The 25,138-nt window shown below is 41.1% G+C and overlaps 2 protein-coding genes across 5 annotated transcripts in view; one reads left to right on the forward strand and one right to left on the reverse strand.

Annotated features, from left to right (window-relative positions):
* The window catches only part of LOC121373722 (coadhesin-like), a 31,530-nt gene extending 15,979 nt beyond the window's left edge, over nt 1–15,551 (reverse strand). For both annotated transcript variants that reach the window (XM_041500471.1, XM_041500472.1), the window contains exons 1-9: nt 15,439–15,551; nt 14,842–14,940; nt 10,250–10,432; nt 8,661–8,843; nt 6,751–6,933; nt 5,587–5,763; nt 4,581–4,763; nt 3,617–3,811; nt 1,564–1,779 (exon numbers count right to left, since the gene is read on the reverse strand). In XM_041500471.1, coding sequence (XP_041356405.1) covers nt 1,564–1,779; nt 3,617–3,811; nt 4,581–4,763; nt 5,587–5,763; nt 6,751–6,933; nt 8,661–8,843; nt 10,250–10,432; nt 14,842–14,940; nt 15,439–15,448 — 1,429 coding nt within the window. In that variant the 5' untranslated portion in view covers nt 15,449–15,551. The remainder of the gene's footprint in view (nt 1–1,563; nt 1,780–3,616; nt 3,812–4,580; nt 4,764–5,586; nt 5,764–6,750; nt 6,934–8,660; nt 8,844–10,249; nt 10,433–14,841; nt 14,941–15,438) is intronic.
* A 334-nt stretch (nt 15,552–15,885) lies between these two features.
* LOC121373723 lies at nt 15,886–24,776 on the forward strand. Of its 3 annotated transcripts, none has more exons than XM_041500473.1 (5): nt 15,886–16,118; nt 19,879–19,954; nt 20,597–20,836; nt 21,607–21,709; nt 24,440–24,776. In XM_041500473.1, exons 2-5 carry the CDS (start codon nt 19,903–19,905, stop codon nt 24,678–24,680), a joined length of 636 nt encoding a protein of 211 aa, XP_041356407.1. In that variant the 5' UTR covers nt 15,886–16,118; nt 19,879–19,902; the 3' UTR covers nt 24,681–24,776. The 3 variants fall into 3 exon arrangements, with proteins under 3 accessions (XP_041356407.1, XP_041356409.1, XP_041356408.1); XM_041500475.1 differs by having other exon boundaries at nt 15,886–16,064; XM_041500474.1 differs by having other exon boundaries at nt 15,886–16,009.
* Nucleotides 24,777–25,138: the final 362 nt, after the last annotated feature.

Here is a 25,138-nt window from a genome sequence, read left to right on the forward strand (position 1 = left end):
TTTTTTTAATTCTAATTGTAAATTTTGTTGTTATAATTTCTCTGCTAATTCAAATTGTAAATTCCATAGCTTTAGTAACCCCCACCCGCCACCCCCACCCCCTATCTTGGACACATCCATTGGCGAATCTCGGAGAATGTGCCCAAGACAGTCGTGTTTGAACCTTCAATGGATGCTAGCAAGAGTCAAATGGTTGGTTGATTGATTGATTGATTGAAAAACGTCCGCTAGACTTGTTTATGCGCTTCACGGTAAACCAAATGGCAACGTCGGGAACCAATAAAATATTTGATGAACGTTAGCGAAACATTCTCTGGCTGAACTGAACATGGGCTGGATAACGTTGCGACTGAGTAATACAAGAGTCTGTGACGTTGACACGACAAATACCCTTTAAAATAGACTACAGTTCATCTCCATAACTGTTACTTCTCTGAGGTACGTGGATTTGTAAAGATGAACAATGCATTTCTTGGTATGGAAATGGATAATTAGGTCAGGTCAGGTCAGGCCAGGTCAGGTCAGGCCAGGACATATGGTTTGACGTGCACATTCAGAACAAGATGTTGCAGCGCGCACCCGCCTTGGGCGCATGCGTCTGCCTGGGTTGGCTCCTCCGTCCAGGACAGGAAAAGAGTTTGGGGTGGGTGGGAGGAGGGGACCGCCCGCACTGGCAAGTGCAAGAGATCACCAGCAGCCCGACCGGGGTCAATGGATAATCTAAACAATAAAATGTAAGTAATATCTGATTTTACTTGTTAAAAACGACTCTAATAGTGACAAATAGGCAAATGTTTTAAAGAAGATACAACTTGGGTCTGTCATTTTAAGGAACGACACCAATCATTTAGATGGGGTATGGTGGTTATCAAGAAGAAGAAGAAGTTTGTTTTGTTTAACGACACCACTAGAACACATTGATTAATTCATCATCGGCTATTGGATTTCAAACATTTGGTAATTCTGACACGTAGTCATCAGAGGAAACCTGCTACATTTTTCCTCATGCAGTAAGGGATTTGTTATAGGATAGCACATACCACGACCTCTGACAAGTCTTGGTGCACTGGCTGGAATGAGGGATCTAACAGTGAAAAATAGGAAGATGTGTTAAAAAAACCCACCCAACTACAAATAGGCTCTGTCATTTTAAGGACCACACCAATCTTCCTGATGTGGTGTTGAAAATCAAATGCAGAATAATTAATTTTAGTACGGCTGTTTCATCAGGTACGGCGGAGCAGGGTGGGGAGAGGGCTGGGGGGAGGGGGGGCAGAGATAAATTTTATTTGTAGAATGCAGGAAATTGCATTTCAGGACATAGATCTAGTTTTTAAACTTTTACGGGGAAGATATCCCCGAAACCCCTAGAAACTTTGATTTGCGCTCCCGATCTCAGTCAGCCGGCCCCCAACCCCAGTGTGTACTTGCTTTCACCGTACTTGTTCATGCCTTGGCCTGAATTGATTAATTTTAGTTTTTAAGGTTTCATTTTCTAGTGTGAGTGTTGGGGGGGGGGGGGGGGGGGGTACTGCGTGAGTCAAATCAATTTTAATGTTTTACGTTTTGGTAATATCCAATTTCCTAGAGCTTCACCACAAGTGCCTCCCGTACAGTCTTCTCGGATGACCTTGGCATTGGGTCCCACGCACTGCACGTGCCCGTCTGAAGGTATCGGGGTCATACACGTCCTGGATAAAGTGACCGTTCTCTCGCACGAGTCCGGACACCGCCCAGCGTGGTATACAGTCCACGACGCCCAGTGAGACTCTTCTGGAACTGAACGAAACAAGTCTCTCTTGTTTAACGACACCGCTAGAGCACACATTTTAAATTTCATTTCATTTCATTAATTTCAACTTAATTTTGTGCTTATATATCCAGTTAATCTTCAAGCACGCTGTCCTGGGCACACACACACACACACACACACACACACACACACACACACACACACACACACACACACACACACACACACACACACACTTCAGCTATCTGGGCTGGCTGTCCAGGACAGTGGGTTAGTTGTTAGTGAGAGAGAATAAGATATTGTGGTCTTACATCTACCCACCGAGTCGTTAAATCTTGTTCCGGGTGGGAGCCGGTACCGGGCTGCGAACCCAGTACCTACCAGCATTATGTCCGATGGCTTAACCATGACCCCACCGAGGTCGGTATTTTTAAAGTTACTTACCTGTGACATTTAATTTGTTTTACAGCTCTTTACACTGTGTTTTATTTGAACTTTTGCATGTTTACATTGATATTGATGTTCACATCACTGATGCACACACCTCAGCTATCTGGGCTGTCTGTCCAGGACAGAGGGCTTATGATTAGTTCTTAGTGAGAGACAAGTCGGCGTAGTGGCCTTATACCTACCCACTGACTCATTAAAACTCGCTTTGGATGGGAGCCGGTACCTACAAGCCTTATGTTCGATGGCTAAAGCCCCAGTCACATATACACGATGTTCACCCCGAATGGCCACGAATAACCCCGATCCTATCCTGCCAAGGTTGCTCCAGAATTGTACACAAAATCGGCCTGAATCGGCTTAACTCGGACCTCTCTACGACTACTCACGACTGCTGTAAGTTAATACGGAGATTGCACTACGTTCTTGAAGCCGATTCATTACAAATTGCTACAACGTAGTACGCCTCCATAACTGTACTTTGACGAATACAGTACGACTCATCACGATGTATCCGGACTATACTAAGACCCCTCTCACGACTGCCTCCCTATTTACTCCGACGTCCGCAAGGCTCGCATAAAAAGGCCTGCCGTACATCCCAAGTCCCACGATCACACCCGACTATCACGACTGTGTCTACGGTGCACCTACGGATATTCACGATGCACGCACGACTGCTTATGAATGCGCCACGAATTGAAACATTTCAAGAATACTCCCGACAGTTTTGAACATGGTGAACGCTGTTGGGTGCCTATCCAGACGTTCCAAGAATACTGAAGAATGACCAGGAAACCGCTAGGGTCTCACTATGCATATCCAAGAATAACCACGATTGTTCAAGGCGTGTCCATTCGGGGCAAAAATCGTGTATATGTGACTGGGGCTTAAACCGCGACACCACCGAGGCAGGTACGATCTCACTGGCGCACCACCAGCTAATTTTTCTGTCGCCCAACAGAATGTAAAAAGGAGGAATAGCCCAATGGGCCCACCGACGGGAATCGATCCAACGTACAATATCGACGCAGTAGGTGGCATTATTATCACTTTAGAAACAAAATGGGAGAGAGAGAAAGAAACAGACATACAGAGAGACAGATACAAACAAACAGGGAGACAGACATAGACAGAGAGAGATACACATACACACAGACACACACACACAGACATACACACACAGACACACATACACATACACATACACACACACAGACATACACACAGACACACATACATACACACACACACACACACAGACACACATATATACACACGCATACACACATACACACACACACATACATAAACACACACACATACACACACACACACACACATAAACACACACACACACACACACAGACACACAGACACAAACATACACACACACATACACACATGACAACACACCCTTCCTTCCCACGCAGTTTCCTCCATCACAGTATTCCGTGATCCGCATGGTGTTCCGTCCTGCGCAGTGCAGCCAGCCTGGAGACCCGGATGGATTAGTACACGTCCTGGTCAGCACAATCGTTCTGCTGCACGTGGACGGACACTGGCCGACACCAGTCTTGCTCCAAACTGACCACTGTCCCCCCACGGTTTCTGAAAGACGAAAGTTCAAGCTGAAGTTTGTTTTATTTAACGACACCACTAGAGAACATTGGTGTCAAACAGTTAATAGTATTAATCCGCTATATTGTTTTATTTAACGACACCACTAAAGAACATTGGTGTCAAACAGTTAGTAGTTTTGGTACAGTCGTAAAGATTAATCCGCTACATTGCTCCATTAACAGAAAGGCATATTTTATATTCCCCATGCCATATACAGGATAGCACACACCACAGCCTTTGATATACCAGTCGTGGTTCACTGGCTAGAGCGAGATATAGACCAACTGGCCCACCGACAGGGAGGCATCGATGCTAGACGGACCCAACATCAGGCGAATGCTTTTACGACTGTGAGAGAGAGAGAGAGAGAGAGAGAGAGAGAGAGAGAGAGAGAGAGAGAGAGAGAGAGAGAGAGAGAGAGAGAAAGAGTTTACACAGACAGCCGGCGAATTCCGCACCCCACAATGCCATCTCCTTTGCTCCGCCCCTGTGTGTATGTGTATGTTACAGTATGTGTGTCCTTACATCTGTTACAGACGTAGCCAGCTCATTCCACACCCCACAGTGCCCTCCCCTTGTCTCCGCCCCTGCGTGTATGTGTATGTTACAGTATGTGTGTCCTTACTTCTTTTACACAGACAGCCGGCGCATTCCGCACCCCACAATACCACCCCCTTGGATCCGTTCCTGTGTGTGTGTCTGTATGTGTGTGTGTGCGTGCGTGTGTGTGTGTATTATACAGTATGTGTTTCCTTACTTCTGGTACACAGGTAACCGGAACATTCCTCCGTGGTATGCTTGTTTGCCATCCCCGCGCACTTCTTTCCCCACCCACTAGGGCGGGGATTCGTGCAAGTCCGCTTGAAAGCCACGCCCCTTTTACAGTTCAATTCACAGGGCGCCGTGTAATGTCGGTACCAGGACGTCCATCTTCCATCAACTGCAACACAGAGCATTTTACAGTTAAACGTCTACAGGCCTATGTGCAGGAAGGTATGAGGGGGAGGGGTTGGGGGCCGGGGGGGGGGGGGGCTGTAGATTGTGAGTAAAATTCCTTGGTGGATCAAGATATGTTGATCGATTTGATGGGTTTTCTTTTTCTTTTATCACATTGATATATTCATTATTATCGGCTATTGGATGTCAGTGAAACAGTAGGCAAACCTGGCACTGGCTAGTATGCATTGATGTATAAATATGTATGAATATGTATATATGCATGTATGTATGTATGTATGTATGATTTTATCAAATTTAACAATCATTATTTTGAATGATAATTTTGGTAATTCGGTATTAAGACCAATTTTAGTAAGTCCTGCGTCTGAGAAGTAACGGTTATGGAGTCGGGGTTTTAGTCTATTTTAAGGGTATTTCAACGTCAAAGACTCTTGTTTCACTCTGTGGTATCCAAGTTTGTTACAGGTTTGTAAATTAACCAAACTTAGTGTCCATGTTTACGGGTTGAAACTAGGGTCTAGGTAAAAAATATGTCTTAGTGTTTAAAATCTAGGGTCTGTTCCTTTAACAAAAACAACAACAACAACAACAACAACAAAAAAACAAAAAACAACTCCGGTTTGATAATGATTGGGCTGGAGGTAGCATAGCTCCCGTGGCGCCTCACGCCCTCAAAGAAACCACTTTGATTGGGGTGGAGGTAGCATCCCACGCCCTAAAAAAACCCGGTTTAATTGGGTTTGGAGGTAGCATGGCCCCTATGGCACCCCGCCCTCTCGTTAAAGCCACTGCTCTGACCATACCTTTCGTACAGTGGCCACCCTGGCAACCCTCTGTGCCCACTGAACTGTTGCTTCCCGGGCACTGATGAGCCCCGCCCTTCACGGTCCGGCACGTTCTCGAAAATCTCACTGTTCTTATACACGACGGCAGGCACGGTCCAACGTTGTGTCTAAACCACGGTGCCCAGTGCGCGACCGCTGAAATACACGTTACAATTAGACACAGGTGTGTGGTTTATATTATGGGTTTTTTTTTTTAGTTGCTGATTTGCTGTAGGGTGGGTTTTTGTTTTTTTCGGGGGGCTTTGTTTTCAGCAGATTAGTTTGTAACCTTTTGTTTTAGGGGGGTGGGGGGAGTGGACGTCCAATAGCCGATAATTGATTAATCCATCTGCTCTAGTTGTGTCGTTAAACAAAACAAACTTTAACTGACATTTTATTGTCATTTTTTATCTTCTTTGTTTCTGGAGGGGAAGGGGGGATGGGGGTGGGGTGGTAGTGGTGGTTCAAGTTAGTGGCAATGTGTTGCGATTATTTTTTGGAGTTTTGGAAATGGATTCGTTTTCAATTTAATGAACTATGGTAGGCCATAATTAAGAAAATCATTAATTGTTTTTATCTCCGCTCAATCCTGTTTTTCACTGGCAAATCGATAAAGGCCTGCCCCGTTTTTCATTGGCAAAAAGAAAAAAGAAAAAAAAAGTACTATATTCGCATTTCTTTCATTTTCTATACATAAGAACGAAATTAATAGCAGATAAAATACACCTGTATTTTAAAAAGCTGAATAATAATTCTTCTAAACCATCTTAAATATAGTGCAGGCACGGCGGAAGCAAGTAGACATGGGGGGGGGGGGGGGGGGGGGGGCGTCTAACAGAAATCGAGGGCGCAAAGCAAAGTTTCTAGAAGGTTCGTGGGTATACTCCCACGTAAAAGTTTGAAAACTAGATGTCCTGAAACGCAATTTCTTGCATTCTACAAGTAAAATTCATCTCTGCCTTAAAATTTACTACCAACAATTATTATTATTTTTTTTTTTTTGGGGGGGGGGGGGGGGGGCTAAAGCCCAATCATCTGCTCCGCCGTGCCTATAGTGATGTATGTTCAGCAGTGACTTCCCACTCCAAACTTTGCTACGCTCTGCTTAAGACGTATGTTACTCCCCCCTCCCCCTCCCGTTACCTTGTCTACACAGGAAGTCGTCGCACTCTTCTGAGATCACAATAGCGGTACTTCCTGGACAGTCCTTTCCGCCTGAGACGGGGCGTGGATTTGTGCATGTTCTTCTCAAGGCCACGCCTTTCCTGCAGTTTGTTTGGCATGGCAGCACGTGATATCTTTCCCAGGATGTCCATTGCCCATTCACTGAAACGGATTTCAAAATAATTGATTACAGAGGTCAGACCTATCCGAAAGCCGATAGGAGAGGTGTACAGAACAAAACAAAACTGGAAGTATATCTAGAACAGAACATAATTGAACGTATACCGCATACATAGAACAGAACAGAACTGTACGTATTCCTAGAACAGAACAGAACTGTACGTATACCCAGAACAGGACAGAACTGGACAAATTCCTATAACAGAACAGAACTGGACGAATTCCTATAACAGAACAGAACTGGACGAATTCTTAGAACACGACAGAACTGGACGAATTCCTAGAACAGAACAGAACTAGACGAATTCCTAGAACAGAACAGAACTGGACGAATTCCTGGAACAGAACAGAACTAGACGAATTCCCAGAACAGGACAGAACTGGACGAATTCCTAGAACACGACAGAACTGGACGAATTCCTAGAACAGGACAGAACTTGGTGTATATCTTGACAAAGAAAACTGGGTGTATATCTAAAATAGAACAGAACCGGATAAAAAAATCCCAACAACAAAATGTGTTTAACGACACCACTAGAGCACATTGATTTATTAACCATCGGCTATTGGATGTCAAATATATGGTAATTATGACACAGTCATAGAGAGGAAACCCGCTACATTTTTCCATTAGTAACAAGGGATCTTTATATGCACAATCACACATACATGATGGTACATACCACGACCTTTGATATACCAGTCATGGTGCACTGGCTGGAACGAGAAATAGCCCAATGGGACCACCGACAAGGATCGATCCCAAACCGACCGCTAATCAAGCGAGTGCTTTACCACTGGGCTACGTGCCTCCAGAACGGCATCAATTCCCAGAACATAACTGAACTAGACTTATACCTAGAACGGAGCAGAACAGGCTGTATACCTAGAATAAAACAGAACAGGACATAATCTTACATCAGAACTCAACCCAACGTATACATAGTGAGAATGTCTTCATATTTTCACTAGATTAAATATATAAAACATTAAACATGTATACGTTACGTATTGCGTTCATCATTTTACCTTTTACCCCAACCCCCACCCGGCACCCTCCCCAACCAGTGCAGAACAAGATTCACCAAACATCCATTGTTAAAGCAGAGTAATAAAATCACACAGGCGTACGGGTCCCAGGTCTGTATTGGGGGGGGGGGGGGGGGAATGGGGGGGGGGAGGGGGGGGGGGGGGGGGGGGGGGGGGGGGGCGCAGACTGCTTTTTGCCCGAATGAAACGACAATACCCGAATCTGCATTACAACATTTATTCATATTAGCATTACCGCCTAACTTCAATAGGGTTACAAACGAATCACTACACACTTGTTCTTGGAATACAACTAATTTTGAGAGTAGAATGATGGAAATACATGATAAAATGGGTCTCAGGTTAGCTAATGATTTTGCCCGAATATCTGTATAATTTTTGCCCGAATTTGAGATTTTGCTCAGGACTAGGAAGAGCAGTTACTCCCCCCCCCCCCCCCCGCCCCCCCACACACACACACTCTGCCTCATACGCTTATGCAAGTGCAAATAACTGTTTCTACTATATGAATATCAACCTCTGGGTGACAGAGCGCCCTATTATTTCACTACTAGTTTCAGATACTACATAAATGGAACCCTACACAATACATATCTACATTTCAGTTTTTTTGTTTCACATAAGTGAGGCAAAAAAAGTATCTCAGTTATTGACGTCACCTCTCAGGCATTTTCCTCCCAGACATTGTTCTGAGACGCTGGTGTATTCACTTCCGGGACACGGGGCTCCTATACGTCCGGGACTGGGATCCGTGCACGTCCTCGTCAGTGTCACCTTTCTCGTACAGGACTGCAAACATTCTCCGACATCGTGTCTCTGCCACGCCGTCCATTGGCCGTCCACTGAAATAAGCATGCACGAATAACGCGCATTCAGAATTAAAAGTTATCCCATCCAATGTTAGACCTTTAAACTCGTAACCACGGGTGTCCGAGTCCTGCTTGGTTGGTGTTTTGACAGAACCAGTCCATGGAACTCTGTACTCTGCATTGTCAGTGGCGTAGGCAGGGGTGGCGATGTGTGTGTGCTGGGGGGGGGGGGGGGGGGGATCAAACTTGAACCCTTGGATGTTACATGATGTTAAGCGTCATGAAAAACATCATTTAAGAACTTAATCTCCCCTGTACCTGAAATGTGATGTCTGTCCCGTGGACTGTTGCTTTGTGGTAATAGCAGATCGACAAAACTTTGACGTATCATTCAAAGTATGCAAATTCCCAATTAACGTACAGGGCTAGACAAGTAAGAGTTGCAGATCTGCAATCTACACATATTTGTACATAAGAATCAATGTTCAAACCTTCGTCATTCTCCGACATAGATAAATCGACCTGGCTCCAGAGCCCGTGCTTATAAAACGTTTTAGAGTCCAGACTCAATCTCTAATGACGTCACACGCATACACTGTTTATGGCGTTGTCATGACATCAACGTCTCAGGCTCTGTTAAGAGTCTTGGGTCCAGACTCTAAAGGTTTTATACGCAACAGGCCTGGACCCATATTCACAAAAAAGTGTAAATTTACGTCTACGACTAGCACTTACGTGTGCCGTAGATTTACGTTTACGTGCAAGAAGCACCTTATCCTCAAAGATGGTCGTAAATGTAAACGTAACTTAGTTGGACGTAAATCTACGATTTAACATTCTCACTGGAGTAATTAATAAAAACACATTAGAAACGATGGCTACCGGGTAAATAACAAATGCGCAAAACGCAATTTTGTTTGTCGTCTGCTAACAATAACATTGCGAACAGTGAACCATGGCATTTTGGTATTGGTGGGGATCCGCGTTTTGGTACGAACTTGAGGACATTTCTTAAAAAGGAAATATAACTCAGGAGAAATGGGCCAAGTCGAAAACATCCGTTCGATCACGAACAAAAATATGTTCAATCCGTGGGCGTTCGCCATAGCAAACTGCTTCATTTATTGGAAATGCTGCTAGTTTCCGTAAATAATAGTAAATAACGGCGATCGTGCTTGATTTATTATATGTACACAACTTACGTGCAGCGTTAGTTGCAACCTGAGGCACTCTTATATTACGTCCAACTTTACACGTAACTTACGTTTTCGTTGTTTCGTGAATAGCTCTTCAGTCGTAGATTTACGTTTACGTGTAAAACTAGGCTTACGATATTTTGTGAATATGGGTCCTGGACTATATATAAATACAAAGGTATGCTCTATTTTATAAGACTGGGACGTGCGTGTCCGGGTTAATACAAGATGATCAGTCCTCACCTCTGGTACACAATCCTCCCTCGCAGTCCTCTATGAGCAGTTTGTTATCGGTGCCGGGACATCGCGTCCCGTCCACGGTCGAGCTTTCGTTGGCACACGACCTCTTGAACGCCAAGGCTCTTCTACATACTGGCAGACATATGTATGTTTTGACGTGCACCCACGTGGACCATTGTGCGTTCACTGAAATATTAAAAAAGAAGATTATTTTATTTAATGACACCATTAGAGCACATTGATTTATTAATCATCGGCTATTGGATGTCAAACATTTGGTAATTCTGACATATAGTCTTAGAGAGGAAACCCGCTAAGGTCTCCACGAGTACTCGAGTACTCGAGCACGGGCCGATTCTAGCAAAGAGTCCGTTCACAGGACTCGAGTACCCGTGCAAGAAAGAGCGCTCTCTTTTAATAATATTGTTTTACGTCATTTTGACATATGTTTGCCGCCAGTTACATTTTATGGCTATGAGACATGGAGGGAAAACAAAAGACGAATGTGTGGAATGCAATACAATGTCATAATTTGGCAGCCATGTTCAGCGCTGGAACTAAGATGCGCAGTGCTCGAGTACTCGAGTCCAATAGTTTGGACTCGTGGAGGCCCTAAAACCCGCTAAATTTTTTCCGTTAGTAGCGAGGGATCTTTTATATGCACCATCCCATAGACAGGATAACACATACCACAGCCTTTGATAAACCAGTCCTGGTGCACTAGCTATAACGACAAATAGTCCAATGGGCCCATCGACGGGGATCGATCCTAAACCGACCGTGCATCAAGCGAGCGTTTTAGTACTGCCTGGGCTACGTCCTGACTCTCCATTAGAGTTAAAGTCGCAGATTCTATTTTCAGGCCTTAGAACTGGACACCAAGTTTGGTTAGTCTGCAAAACTGGACCCAATTTCACAAACTATCGTAAGCCAAGTTTTGCACGTGAAGGTCCTATTACTACTAACAGTACAACTAATGTAGTTTGAAGTGCAAACATTTAATTTTCATTGACCTTTAAAATGTTTCATCTTCCATAATGATGTAAGTTTATGCGTGAAATAGATGTCAAACACGTCTAAAAACGTATGAACTGAATAATTGATCGTCGCAGACGAAAACTTACGATGTTTTGTGAAATAGGCCCCAGTAACATATCTGGATATCAGTGTTCTCCAACTTTTATACGACCAGGTTGGCGACATGTGGCCGAAGTCCACGAGGGGGGGGGGGGGGGGGGGGGGGGGTGAGCTCGTGAGGGGTTCGCCCCCTCTCGCACCGGATTTTTTTTAAAATCTTAAGTCACAAAAGGTGCTTTTTTTCTGGCATTTAATAGTTGATTTAAATAAAGTTAACCATAATCTATCTCATGATCTGCCGCACCGGCACCGGTCACGCTGAAGTAGTAGGGCCTAGATGATCATACGCCTAAATGTGTGCGGCCAGAGAGCTAATCTCACCCGGAAAATTTTGAAAAACAAAAGCTCATATAGATATAGATTTCCTGGCATCTGGGGATAGTATTTTGCCGTCTTTCATTGCATAAAATATTATTCTCGATTTATGGTTTTCAACATGCCAACAGCCAGCAATAGACAATTCCCCTGCATGAAATTTGCCCGGACCCTTGTCAATTACTCGCAAGGACTAAGATTTACTAAAAATCATAATATGCAAATTGCCAATGATGAAGTGACGGGCGGCTGTCTGTCAAAAATTACCGCTTGCTGATTGGATTAGAGTAGCTAAGCTGTTGAGAGGCAATCTACGTTGCACCGCTGAGATTGTGCCGCTTGTATTAAAGGGACACACTCTAGTTACGGCTAGTTGTTAACCATTACGGCGTTGTTTTTCGCTATTAAACCCATTTTTTTCACAAATAAAATTGCACTTTACTTACCGTTTATTATTTAGAATATACATTTCCATTCACCTGAATTTTTTTTGGTAATCCTGGTCCGGTGCTTATAAACCTTAAAGTCTAGACTTTAATAAAGTCCAGACTTTAACGTCATGGCAACTCCATTCAAACAACATTACGTTAAAGTCTAGACTTTAAGTTTTATAAGCACGGGCCCTGGTAATCCTGGTTTTTGTAATACCACAAAATGCATTTTTCGTATTTCTTAAAAACGCACGCATGTTTGAGAAAAAAACGTTGAGCAGACAAGGTCTAATCTATTTTTAGACGGGATATTTCCATTTCAATGTCACAGACGTTGGTATACCACGTGACCGTGACCGTTATCATTTTGGTTCGGTTTGTTTTCTCGTGCACGGTTCGCAATCACCATCCGATTTGTTGTTGTTCATTTGTGAGATTTTTCTTCACAGTTCGTGAACATTTTCAGTAACAATAAAGTTCAGACAAGTAAGTGTCTCAATACAACACGTTACAACCCTTAAAACCAATCATTTTGCTAAGTCTTACGATATCTGGAGAGGGGATACAACCAGGACAGAACAGTTGGAACATGTCCAGGAGAGGTGAAAAGAACGCACCCCAAGTCTGTGAAATTTGTCGTGACGTAGGCATTGTTGTGCTTCGAGCGACATCTACCGGTGACATCAGAATACTAACTTTCAAAATTATTTCAAGCAATTGGGACATGGGGATTCCCATGGTATTTATTGATATAAAACCTGCTTTGTCACTCCATTTGATAAAAACGTGATCTAAGTGTGTTACAGGTTTGTAGATTAACCAAATTATAATTTATTTTCGCTGGATGGAACTATGGTGTGCGGCTTTAACGACTCCCGCTTTATCACTGCTGTATAGTGTGTGGCCCGGTTTTAATTTTGTTCGACACGTGGACATTTTGCGACCGGTATATCGGTGATTTTACCACCTGAAATGTTTAGCAGGGATCCACTCAGATTTGTTCTTACAAATGTGTTGAATTAGAATATTATTATTATATCCTCCAAATCCAAGTACAGGCTAAATATAGCGATAGGTGAATAGAACTGACGGAAGTTTTTTTCATCATAGCGGACTGATTTCGACTTGGCGGCATTTTTTATCAGCTTGGCGGACTCGTCTGTGAAAATCTTCAGCTTGGCGGCGCAAATTCTCAGCTTGGCGGGTGTACAAGCCGCTTACTGGGGTTGGAGAACACTGTGGGATATAATATGATTATTTAAAAGTTAGAACCTTCTTCTGTTTGTTTGTTGTTGTTTTTTGTGTGTTTTTTAGACTCCTCCTACATTGAAATAATAAACATTCAGTGTTAAAAGCAAAATCAGGTACGCGAATTTTTGCAGGTTTAAGGATCTGCGGGGCCTGTAGCACAAATTAATAACAGCAGGACCCCCTTCCCGGGATATACATTTTGCAAACCCAGTCGGGGAGAGGGGGAAAATGACCCGGAAACAATAAATGTACACATCACCGCGGGGCCCCCATGGAGCGCGAGGCCGGTAGCACGTGTTACATGTGCTACTAGTATAAACCGGTTCTGGGCAGGGGTAGAGGTTGGACTTCTAAATGGTGGCGGTTCACATAACAGTTGCAGGTTGCTCAAACTTAAAGTTAGCTTAACCAGTCATCAACAGACATTTTCAAAACCAAAGAGTGAATAAGTACAAATAACAACTGACGACATAATGTTAAAACTTGATTTAGAATCACACATAATCAAATCTAAAGTTTATTTATGTCTTTGTGCAAAAAAAAAGGAAAAAAAAGAAAACAGAAAGAAATGTTTTATTTAACGACGCACTCAACACATTTTATTTACGGTTATATGGCGTCAGACATATGGTTAAGGACCACACAAATGTTGAGAGGAAACCCGCTGTAGCCACTACATGGGCTACTCTTTCCGATTAGCAGCAAGGGATCTTTTATTTGCGCTTCCCACAGGCACGATAGCACAAACCATGGCCTTTGTTGAACCAGTTATGGATCACTGGTCGGTGCAAGTGGTTTACACCTACCCATTGAGCCTTGCGGAGCACTCACTCAACGGTTTGGAGTCGGTATCTGGATTAAAAATCCCATGCCTCGACTGGGATCCGAACCCAGTACCTACCAGCCTGTAGACCGATGGCCTAACCACGACGCCACCGAGGCCGGTCAACGTTACAAGAGTGTGAAAGAAGGTGAAATAACTTTAAAAATAAGACTAAAACTCAACTCCACAGCTGTTACTTCTCAGACGCACGTGCGTTTAAAAAAACAAAAAAACAAAAAAACCCCAACAAAACCCCCAACATTTTGTGGTTTTAGTTACACCAGGATGACCAGAAAAACTTTGGTTGTACGGAAATGGATAATCTAAACAATATCAGTAATGTTTGATTTCAGTGATCATAAACGGCTCTAATAGTGAAACATATGCCTGTGTGCTTAAACACTAGGGTGTGTCCCTTTAACCCATGCTTAGGACAAGCGGGCCCAGTTCTTAGTGGGGTTTATATAATATACTTAGCAAAAATTAATAACTTTGAAACCTCCCGTACATAGACACTTGGAAATATGAAATATGCGTGTGTTTGCTGTGTGGGTTGGGTGTTTAGGCTTGCAAAAATAAATAAATATGTGTGCACGTGTGCGTGCGTGCGCGTGCGCTCGTGCATGTATTTTCGTTACCAGATGCTGTCATTGCAGTCAGGAGTCCCAGAATCAGCAGGATTCGCTTTATGGTTGTCATAGCAACATCGATCTTAAACATCGATCTTAAACAAAGTCCTGCAATAATAAGTTAATAAGTTATATTTCAAATAGCTAGTCAATTAAAGGTAAAGTTATGAAATATGCTATCTCGCTCGAGTACAGAACATTGTTTAGGGACGCCTACACTGTGGGGAGGAGAGACGCAACCCATTGGTAAAGCGGTCGCTTGATGTGCGGTCAGTTTGAGATCGATCCCTGTCGGTGAGCTCATTGGGCTATTTCTCGCTCCAGCCAGTGCACCATGACTGGCATAGCAAAGGCCGTGGTATGTGCTATCCTGTCTATGGGATGGTACATATAAAAAGCGTACTCTTTGTACACTTGTGAAAATGTTAAAAACTATGGACGGCCCCTTATGAATATTATAGGTGGGGTTTTTTTAATATTGCTCCCTCACTGAATACTGTAGTTTCCCTTTTTAAACGCTACCCCCCAAAAAAACACCCCCCCCCCCCCCCCCCCCCCCCCCCCCGTATCCACTACTTACTGGGTAATACGAATAACTAAACGTACCTGTAAACATGTGTATATATCCTGTTTCTAAATATTTCAAGTCAGTCTTTGACGTCACAGAGATATCCCTTCATACGTCACTTCAACGCCATCTAGATATCGCGAATTGACGTCACTGAAAAATGACACTGCTACACTGGGTTCTGTGTATAGATTTGAAATGCATTTAACGGAATAGGACACGATGGAAACCAGTGGAATTGTTTGCTAGCGCTTACTCTTCTGAACACCACTGAACGAGCCCATGGATGATTCAATAACAACAATCATATTTTGTTAAAAAAATATATATTAATAACAATATATATATTTTTAATTAATTTAATTCACAAACAAAAATGATCTTAATCTTAATTAAAAAAAATGGTGGGTTTTTTCAGAATTCCACTACTTTCAGTGACGTAAAGCTGCAAGGTCAAATGACGTCAATTTTTATTAACCCGGAAGTTTTCATATTTTCTCTAAAAGACAGAACTTCCGGAAAAATTTAATTTCTTATTTTAATGAACATTTATCTGTCCTGTGCTCTCATGATACACATATCGTGTGGTAGTTAAATTATATTGTCAAGGTATATTCTTATTCTTATCCTGCCCACAGTCAGGTTTCTACCACAGCGTACGAAGGTAGTCCGAAGGGATGTAGAAAGTGTGGTTAAGGAAAGTATTTCAAAACGAAGGGTAAAATTACGTATCCTAAAATCTTGAAAATTAATGGATACATTTTTATAATTTTTAGAAAGAATATAAGAAGAGAACTGTTGTTTAAATTTTGTCAAAGATCATGAAATGTAGTGCAGAATTTCAAAAGATTTCAAATATAAGTTTAATATGCCGTGAAAGACAATGGAAACTGTTTTGGAAATAATAAAAACCAATAAAAATACCCCCCCCCCCCCCCCCCTAAAAAAACAACAACAAAAAAAACAACAAAAAAAGCAACAACAAACAAACAAAACAAAAAAAAAACCCAAAAAAACCAAAACCCCAAGAATATAAGAAGAGAACTGTTATTTCAATTTTGTCAAAGATCATGAAATGTAATGATGAATTTCAAAAGATTTCAAATATCAGTTTAATATGCCGTAGAAAGACAATGGAAACTGTTTTGGAAATAATAAAAACAAACAAAAATAACAACCCCCACAAAAAAACATAAAAAACCCAAACAAACCCACAACAACAATAGAAAAAAAAAAAAAAAAATATCACTATATTTGTGTGAAATTTAGAAAACAATCTGCTCGGGAATAAAGAAGTTGTAGTAAATACCATAGTCATCTTCATAAATCAAGGCTAATATTCGTTCCTCGTATTCAGCCTTGATACATGTAGTCAAGATTACTGATATCCACTACTAGCGCCCTCTATTGGAAGAACATTTGTAACACCGATTATGTCCCTTACACGATGACATCGCTGACCAATCACAGCATCGGTAACATGTGACAATCTTGAAAGCAATATCAAAAATTAACCGCCGGACGCTGCCGCTGCCATCTTTGTTTACAATAACAAGGGAATCTACAAGGAGCGTTGCGATTCGTTGCAATCAGATCTCATCGCATCCAATGAAATTTAAGCATTTTGTGGCACGATTTCTTGACGACATGTATCAAGGCTGAATACGAGGAACGAATATTAGCCTTGATTTATGAAGATGTACCATAATAAGAACACGACGTTCCCGGATAGGAAGGATTATAATTGGCGTACTACAATATGGTGTGTTTAGTTTTACCATCAAATTATTTTCTGGCAGAAAACTTGACAGTCGTAAATTTGGAGAAGGGACGGAGGGGGGATGTTGCAATTTTTACCATGGCGAATGTTAATTTTCATTTTTAAAAATGTTATTATTAAGTGATCAATACAGCATTCACACTACATTCACGGGGGGGGGGGGGGGGGGGGGGCAACCTACACCATGAATGTAAGTATCTTTGATTTTATAAAATGTAATACAGTAAGAAAAAAAGATGTGATGGCAGGGGTGCTCCCCCCTCGCTACGTCACTGAACACCCACTCTTCAGTATCTCCTAGAGATGTAAAATATATTTATTATACAAACAAAGCATATGTGATCTTATCTTTCTCCACCCCAACCAATTACATACGTTTTTCGTATTTAAAATCATGGTTTGTTATAAGTTGTGTTTGTAGTTCGATCACTGGTGTAGCCGTGGCATAGGTAGTCCGAATGAACATAGAAAGTGTGGTTCCGAATATTGTTACCTACCCTATATGTAGCTGGTATTAAAAACTTGTGGCATCATGTTTCCACCGTTTCTCAACCGAAACAGTGCAACAGCTGGACACACAAACCAAAAATATATAACCTACCGTACTCACTCAATCTGCCCGCCATTTTAAATTTGTTAAATAGAGGAAAGCAACTCGCCCTGCACATTAAAAGTGTTGACTTAATGTGCGTCCTGCACTGTGACATAGGGAATGTCATGCCCGTATACTATTCATCCTTCACCTCTCCCGTCACCTTTTATAATGCCATGCCATAGGGCCACATATCACAGTTATCTTCGCATCCGGACATTTGTCCGCGCATGTAGTCTGCTGTTTGACTGTGATTATTTCATGACAGACAGCATTGAAGTGGCAACTGTTTGACTGAAGTTGACAGGGGAGAACATGTAGTTTGTAAACATGTGTAACTTGTTGACATTGAAGACGTGTACCAAAATCCATGGGCCTGCTGATATTAATAAAAAATGTATAGCCACTAACGCTATATAGAAACATATAGCGTAATTAATTGTGGTCTGTGGCCATAGAGGCAGGAGGATCATGGGATGCGTTACAAAACATTATGGGGGAGGAGAGAGGCGTCTGTCAAGAGATACTGGCTTTTTTGTTGTGTTTTTTTTGTTGTTATGTTAGTTTGGTTTTTATCGTTATTTCTTTGGTTCCTAAATAAAAACAATTCTGTCTAAAATACTGTCGGAAATTGAATAAAACTGATTTTCGTCGATTATTTCTTACATAATAAACATACAAGTAAATATTTGTAAACATCAATTTGATGACAGTCTACCTAATTTAACATTTAGTTGTTTGGGCTGTCATTGATGTACAAGGTTGTGTTTACTCTTAAAATTAAAAGAAACGTGTCAGTAAACAGGTGATTTGTGCACTTTATTGGAACAGACTATTATTATTAGTATTATTTACAGACCGGTATTAAAGGTGTTATCTCAAAGTTGCATAATGACAGATATTGCAAATATTTGTTTTTATTAAATTTTGCTTTAACATTTAAAGACTACACCTTTAAATATTTACCCATAAGTGATTATAGAAAATAATTTTATCGACTAGTAAGAATAAATTTTTATTGGAGAATCTTTATCACACACAGGCAGTTATAAATAAACGTTTGTTTACGGGTAAGTGAAATTGACACATATCGATCAAAATGTGTTATAGTCTGTTCCAATAAAGGTCACTATCACCTGTTTACTGACGATCTTTCTTTTAATTTCAAGAGTAAACACCACCTTGTACATAATGAAAGCCCAAACAAGTGAATGCTAAATTAGGTGGAGTATCATTAAATAGATATTTACAAAATATTTACTTGTCAGTTTAATATGAAAGAAATAATTGACGAAAATCAGTTTTATTCTATTTCCGACAGTACTTTAGTATTTATTATTATTACAAAGAAAAGTTTCTGATTGTGAATATATTGTTAGAACTCGTGCGTGCGCGCGCGTGTGTAGGTTGTGTATTTGTGTCTGTAATTTGCCCTCGACACCCCTCGACACCCCCTCTGGATCCGCGTCTGCCGTTGTATTACAATCTGTTCTTTTCGGGGGTTTTTCTGTTCTGTGCTGTGCTGTGCTGCTGTTCTGTTCTGCTCTGGTCTGTTCTGTTCTTCTCTGCTCTGCTCTGTTCTGCTCTATTCTATTCTGGTCTGTTCTGTTCTATTTTGTTCTGTTTCTGTTCTGTTCTATTATGTTCTGTTCTGTTCTATTATGTTCTGTTCTGTTCTATTATGTTGTTCTGTTCTATTATGTTATGTTCTGTTCTATTATGTTCCTTTGTGTTCTGTTCTATTATGTTCTGTTCTGTTGTTCTGTTCTATTCTATTCTGCTCTGTTCTCTTCTCTTCTATTATGTTCTGTTCTGGTATGTTCTGTTCTATTATGTTTTGTTCTGTTCTATTATGTTCTGTTCTGTTGTGTTGTGTTCTGTTCTGTTCTATTATGTTCTGTTCTGTTGTGTTGTGTTCTATTGTGTTCTGTTACGTTGTTCTGTTCTGTTCTGTTCTGTTGTGCTGTTCTGCTCTGCTCTGCTCTCTTCTCTTCTGCTCTGCTCGGCTCTGTTCTGCTCTGTTCTATTGAAATATTCTATTCTGTTCTATTTTATTATATTTAAATATATTGACTACGTTCTGTGTCTTTTCACGATTCATCTTAGGATCATCCCTGGCAGAGAATCGACATGACCACCGCAAAATGGTTCTTCGTGGTACTCGGAATATGGATATGTTGTGGTTTGTATATTGTCATGGTAATCATATAGGCTTTGTTCACAGTTATATTTCTCGTTCCAGCCAGTGCACCACGACTGGTATATCAAAGGCCGTGGTATGTGCTATCATGTCTGTGGAATGGTACATGTACAATATACCTTGCTACTCATGGACAAATGTGGCAGGTTTCCTCTCTAAGACTATATGCAAAAAGCACCCAGATAGACTGACATCCAATAGCCGATTTATTATCAAATCACGAAATAAGTGAAATGAACAATGGAACATCATGTAAACAAAACACGCGCTAAAAAAATTGTTGTACAGTTATACAAATTTTCCAACTCAGTGCAACGATTTGTACATATTGTCCGTTTTTTGTACTTTTCTTTTTTTGGATCTTTCTTTCAACGTTTGGTTTTTTCTTTATTTATTTAAATTGTGGCATGAAAGTGGCGACAGCGGTACTCTCTCCTCTCAATTGGTGCTTAAAAATACAAAAACGTGTCTCCTTAACCATTATAACTCTCTTGAGTGAGTCGTTAAATCTCAACTTTTCCTCTCTCTCTCTCTTTGCTCTCTCTCTCTCTCTCTCTCTCGCTCTTTGTGCTCAGGATCTCCCTCGGATCGTTTAATCTGTTCAGGAAATGTGCTCTATTTCAGTGAATGGAATGTGGTTACCGTGGGAGAGAGTGACAGTTGAAGAGTGCTCGCCGCGGTGTAAACGAAGAGTGTTGTTACAAAGAAACTGCACGCGTGACTCGCCGTGCAATGGTCAGAAAAACTGCGCCGGTCAAGCCACGTGTTCCGGTAGTCAGAGTAAGTGGACCAGGGAGGTTTGCGCCAGTGACCAGTGTCCACAAATACCAGACAGTATGGCAGTCAATCGACAATCCCCCAATGGTAAAATGTGTTTGTTTTCTGTACCGGTCTCGGAGGCGCAGTAGTTAAGTCATCAGACTACAGGCTGGTGGGTACGGGGTTCGCAGCCCGGTACCGGCTCCAACCCAGAGCGAGTTCTTAAGGGCTCAGTGGGTGTAAGGCCACTACACTCTCTTCTCTCTCACTAACCAACTAACAACTAACCCACTGTCGCTGGACAGACGGCCCAGATAGCTGCTGTGTGTGTCCAGGACAGCGTCGGGACAGCGTGCTTGAACCTTAATTGGATATAAGCACGAAAATAATTTGAAATGAAATTAATTGTTTTTTAATGACACCAGGGCAGGATTTAGCTCAGTCGGTGAGCGCTCGCCTGGGGTGCTTGCATCGCAGGATCGAACCACCTCAGCGGATCCGTTCAGTTGATTGTGTTTTTTCTCTTTCCCACCATGCACCACAACTGGTCTGTGGGAAAGTGCGTATAAAAGATCGCTTGCTGCATTAGGAACAATGTAGCACGTTTCCTCTGTTGACTACAAGTCAGAATTACCTAATGTTTGACATCCAATAGCCGATGATTAATTATTAAATGTGCTCTAGTGATGTCTTTAAACAAAACAAACTTTAACGACACCACTAGAGCACAATGACACAGTGGTGTCGTTAAACAAAAACAAACTTCAACTTTAGTATACAATTGTTTTTGTTTTTTTTAAATTATTATTATTATTATTATTATTATTATTATTATTATTATTATGTATTTGCTGCATTCTTTCTTTTTCTTTCAGAACAAAAACAAAGTAGATCGTCGTTTCCTTTGTCCACAGTTATAGTTGTGGTCCTTGTTCTGTCCTTAGCTGTAACAGCTATCACTGCTCTTACAGTTTTCAGGTAGCCGAAAAGCTCTTATAGACTGTATGCGGCGCGTGCGTGCGGTCCCGCTAAAACAATTCGAAATACATTAGTTTGATTGAGAGCGTGTAGACCTGCTGTGTGCGTCTGAAGGACACATGCGGCAAACCGCAATGAAATAATTTTATCCTGCAACCACCGTTTGTATTAACATAATATGATGACAGATAAAGCAAATAGTATCCTGCTACTAGCAGGACATAACATTTAACGTCACTCATGTGACGTCACACGCATAGCTTATATTACAAAATCGCTCGTTTGACCTCTAGGTGATTGCACAACGTGGCTGAAATAACAGAAATAATAGCTTTTCCCCTTTATTTTTATGGTCTGCAGGTTAAAGATAATAACTAGTTAATGACGTCGGATATCTGCTTTATCCTGTTCAGGCCGAACGAGCAAAGGGAATGTTTTATTCAACGACGCACTCAACACATTTTATTTACGGTTATATGGCGTCAGACATATGGTTAAGGACCACACATATATTGAGAAAGGAAACCCGCTGTCGCGACTTCATGGGCTACTCTTTTTGATTAGCAGCAAGGGATGCCGAACGAGCAATTCCCATTGTTACCTTCACAGGATAATCATAAAGCAGATATATCCGACGTCATTAACTAGTTTCTCTCTATGTATGTGGTGTATATGCCAAAAACGCACGAGCCGCAACCAGTCTATATGGGCCTTCATTAATTTATTGGTGGCTTTCCAGGGAAACAAACAATTCCTAGACCCATTCCATAATTATTATTATTTTTTTTTTTTTTTTTTTTTTTTTTTTTTTTTAACATTTTCGTGGATAACTAATTATAATACCCATTTATGAATAAAATGGGTTTTTTATATCCATGTTCATTTTGGGAAACCACGAAAATTAAGAATTTTGCAGTAATATATATGAATATATTATTTTAAAAAAAGTAATATATATGACAACCCCCCACCACCCAAAACAACACCACCACCACCACCCCCAACAACAACAACAACAACAAACACACACTATTTTAACTCATTATTTAATTTAGTATAATATATCATAATCATAATGCATTGTAATCATAAATTCCAAAATTTGTCTGGTGTTTTTTTGCACATTTTTACTAGTTGGCGTCACTTCACCACACATACTAAACATTGCTGGATACGATATTACGAATACTGACGAAAGTATACCAGACCATGTGTTGCCGTCGGTATACGGTGATCGCAAAAGCCCTTCAAAAAAAGAAGTACTTTTACAGTAGAAAGTATTTGAATTTTGTCTTCCAAATTGTGGGAAGGGGGGGGGGGGGGGGGAGGTAGCCTCGTGGTAAAGCGCTCACTTAATGCGTGGTCGGTCTGGAATCGATTCCAGTCGATGGGCCCATTGGGCTGTTCGGTTGTTTATCACTCCATCCAGTACTCCACAATTGGTATATCGAAGGCCATGATATGTGCTGTCTTGTCTGTGGGATGGTGCATATAAAAAATCCCTTGCCATTAATAGAACTATGTAGCGGGTTTCCTCTCTAAGACTATATGTCGAAATTACCAAATGTTTGACATCCAATAGCCGATGATGAATAAATTAATGTGCTGTATTGGTGTCGTTAAACAAAACAAATAGTTTTTTTCCTTATTGTGTATGAACCTTGTTACCGGTCCTAAGTTTAAAGTAATGACTGGACTCTGGAATAATCCAAACTAAAGCTCTGTGGCATCAAATTTAGGAAACAAAAACATATTTTAGACACTGTAGCTTGCGACCATTTGGTTGTCGCTGATTGCCGAAGTATTACACACAGTCCTCTCTAGCCCTCCCCTACAACACATCAATAAGGGGAGGGCTAGAGGTGACTCGAGTTAGGTTTATTCCGGCGAACACGGCAATAGGTGCATGTCTCTTATAATTCAAATCCTTCTTATGTTAATATAATTCTAACCGCTTGTGTGTATATTTAATATCTTCTTTAGTTTTACCAACGTAATTATTTTCTCATGCATATATGTACAGTTTATTTGGTTTATTTTAGTCGTATACTGTTTTTTCATGCATGAATGTATTGTTGATTAGAACTAAGGCGCTCCTACCGTTATCCAATATTGTAAATATATATTTATAATCAGTGTTTCTGCCAATGTTTGGGTATGGCGCTATGGAATTGAATGCAGTCACAGTCAACAGGGAGTAATGGGGGCCTCCCCTAGAATGAAAATGGGTTAAGTTTAGGGTTAGGGTTAAGAAAATCATACGGTAATGATAAAAGAGTAATTAATTTTGTCAAAAGGTTAACTTAAAAAAAAAACAATAATAATAATAAAAAATAAAAAAATGGGTATAGCGTTATACCCATTTTACTCACTGTCAGAAACCCTGGCAATATGCGGTTTTTATTATAAAGCTTGCACGTTATATAACTTAAAGCAAAAAAGAACTTGAAACTTGTAATCAAAAGTTGATCGCTTGATGACGACTGCGATAATCGATGATGATCGTCCAACCAATTATAACCGATAATCGATGATGATCGTCCAACCAATTATAACCGATAGTCGATGATGATCGTCCAACCAATTATAACCGATAATCGATGATGATCGTCCTAACCGATTATAAGCGATAATCGATGATGATAGTCCAGCCGATTATAAGCGATAATCGATGATGATAGTCCAACCGATTCTCCACACTAATATTCATACCAGTATATTTTTCCACAGGTGTAAAGGAATTGGCCTGAGGAAGACGACCGACATAGAGAGAATTGTAAGTTACAAATCTGACGTTTCGTTCTCCTCGTCCGATCACGAGTTCGACGCAATAAGCACCATCTCCGGAGCCAGAATAGACATTTTTCAGCAGAAGAATCCGCCGTCGGTTCTGGACACTAATCGCGAAGGCATGGACAACCCTTCGTTCTCAGATAGCCTCCATTATACAGTTAACCCGGCATCGCAATAAATATTTATTCGCCGAAAAAGAAGAAGAAAAAAACAGAAGAAAAGAAATATGTTGCCGGGCACCCTGCCGTACCTAGAAAAATATAGTGGACCTTTTTTTCTTTCTTTTATTGTTGTTATTTGTTTTTGATATATAACTGAAACACTTAGATATATTTATCTAGACCCATAGGCTAGAATGTAGTCAAACAAAACATTACAAAAATCTTCTCTTTTTTTCTCTTTTTTGTTTAACTTAGCCAACCTACCTTACCCAATTGTCTTCAAGGCACATTCCGTAAAATATACTCTTTTCTTTTTCTTTAATTTTTATATATATATATTTCTTTTCTTTACAGTTAAAGTGCCGCCACCCCTGCCTTTACTTTGTTGTTTAATTCATCTGGTTACAAATGGGAGGGGTTGGGGAGTGGAGCGGGACGTATCCCAGTGGTAAAGTGATCGCCTGATGCACGGTCG

Source organism: Gigantopelta aegis, chromosome 5 (genome assembly GCF_016097555.1).
Source record: "Gigantopelta aegis isolate Gae_Host chromosome 5, Gae_host_genome, whole genome shotgun sequence".
Taxonomy (NCBI): Eukaryota; Metazoa; Mollusca; class Gastropoda; order Neomphalida; family Peltospiridae; genus Gigantopelta; species Gigantopelta aegis.